The sequence below is a fragment of the Echiichthys vipera genome (assembly GCF_963691815.1).
Source record: "Echiichthys vipera genome assembly, chromosome: 3".
In the NCBI taxonomy this organism is placed as follows: Eukaryota; Metazoa; Chordata; class Actinopteri; order Perciformes; family Trachinidae; genus Echiichthys; species Echiichthys vipera.
The window spans coordinates 12,428,344-12,430,028 of NC_139828.1; the positions used below are offsets into that span (position 1 = coordinate 12,428,344).

At 52.5% G+C, this 1,685-nt stretch overlaps 1 protein-coding gene across 1 annotated transcript; it reads right to left on the reverse strand.

Moving 5' to 3' along the window:
- Positions 1 to 213: 213 nt before the first annotated feature.
- Positions 214 to 1,455, reverse strand: LOC310966739 (C2 calcium-dependent domain-containing protein 4C; the record flags this gene model as incomplete). The annotated part of the gene is made up of 1 exon (XM_083940610.1): positions 214 to 1,455. The coding sequence occupies one exon, from the start codon at positions 1,453 to 1,455 to the stop codon at positions 214 to 216; it is 1,242 nt and encodes a 413-aa protein (XP_083796736.1).
- Between the last annotated feature and the right edge of the window lie 230 nt (positions 1,456 to 1,685).

Sequence of the window (1,685 nt, forward strand, 5' to 3'; positions counted from 1 at the left end):
CATTTTCTGAGTTTGGTGTTTTTTCAGAGCTCAGAAGAAAGCCTCTCTTTCCCTCTAGGGGTATATTTTACTACCTCTCCATTCATTGTTATTTTCATTGTTGTCATCAATTGAAATAAAAAGAGCAGTTTTAATAGAAACCAGTGCAAGAAAGCAAAGTTTCAATTAGTGTCCTTGTTTCTTTGCTTCCTTTGACCTCCAGGTCCTGTGACTTTAAACCAGCGACAGCAGCTTTGTTAGAGGCAGCTCTCGCTCTCCCAGCAGGGTGTCCCTCTTGAGACTGGTGCCTTTGTTCACCACCTTGAACTTCAACAACAGCTTCTTCACCTGAACCAAGCTTATCGAGTCGAAGAAGAAGTCCTCGTTGAAAACCGGGTTGCGGCTGTTCTTGATGATGTTGCTCCTTTGCTTCTGCAGCTTGCCCGGGTTCAGGTAGACTGACACGCAGCAGTTGATGCTCTTGATGTCAAAGTGCTTGTCGTAAAGACTCTCCGCCGCCAGGACGCGGATAAGCAGGCGGGAGGTGCTGGAATCGTAGTTGGCGCTGATCCTCACTGTCCCGCCTTTGTGCAGGTTGATGGTGTGCTCCTGATGGTGCCCGTGGTCTGACGCCCCAGCACCGTGGATGGAGGGAACGTGGAGCCGTCGCTGGATGTTGGGGCTCGGCTCAGCAGAGCTGCACTCGTCGGTGGAGAGGGAGCTGTGGCGAGCGAACGTCCGCTTGGCTTTCACGACTTTGGCCTGCGTCTCATGGGTGAAGATCTTGAGCAGGGAGGCGGAGCGGGAGAGCAGGGGGGAGCTGAAAGGAGAGGACTCCGCTGAAGAACAGGTGTCGCTTTCACCGCCGCTGAAGTACCGGTAAGGATTCATGTGAGAAGTATTGAAGTCGGCTGGGTTCAGGTGGTTTCCCCCTTCGCTGCTTCTCCCATGGGTCTTCCTCTGGGTGTTTGGGGAGGTGATAGGGCTGGTCAGCTCGCAGTGGAAAAGTGACTCTTTACGGCGAGTGTGGGGGCTTTCCTTCAGGGTTGCAAAGCCATAAGGTGTCTGAGTCTTAGGCACATAAGGCAAGGACATTGCTGTCTGCGACTGGGGGTCTGCATTGGTGTCTCCAACGTCATCGGCGCTCTCTATCTGTATGATGTGACGGTTTGCTGCTCTCAGCAAGTTCTTGGTGTCTCCTGCGATCCTGGCTACCAGGCGAGGACTTCTCGGACTGCTGATCTTCTTCCCACTGCCGATAGTGTGCTCTGAAGTCGAGGGCTGCAACCCTTTGGGCTTTACATTAGGGAGCTCCGGTTCTGGGGGGCAGCTGACCAGCTTCGGAGGAATGAAAAAGTCTGGGATCTTGTCGGGGGTGAGGACGTTGCTGTAGGCGACGCCTTTCTTGTCACCGTTGTCACCCTGACGCAGTACGCTGGTCTCCACCGACCCGCGGATCTTATCCAGAACCCACATGTTCCCACCAGTGGGATGTGTGGGCGTGTGGAGTAGGTGCAGTCAGGTGTGTCTGAAATTAATACACAGGAGGGGGAAGATGTAAATGATCAGAGGATGGTTACTCCACAGGGAGCAGAGAGATAAAAATAACACCTTGGTGTTGTCTGATGATGCAGACAATGATGAAACCTCAGGTATTTAAAGGATCTGATGGGATAAAGAGGGAATATTGACTACAGAAGCTGCAG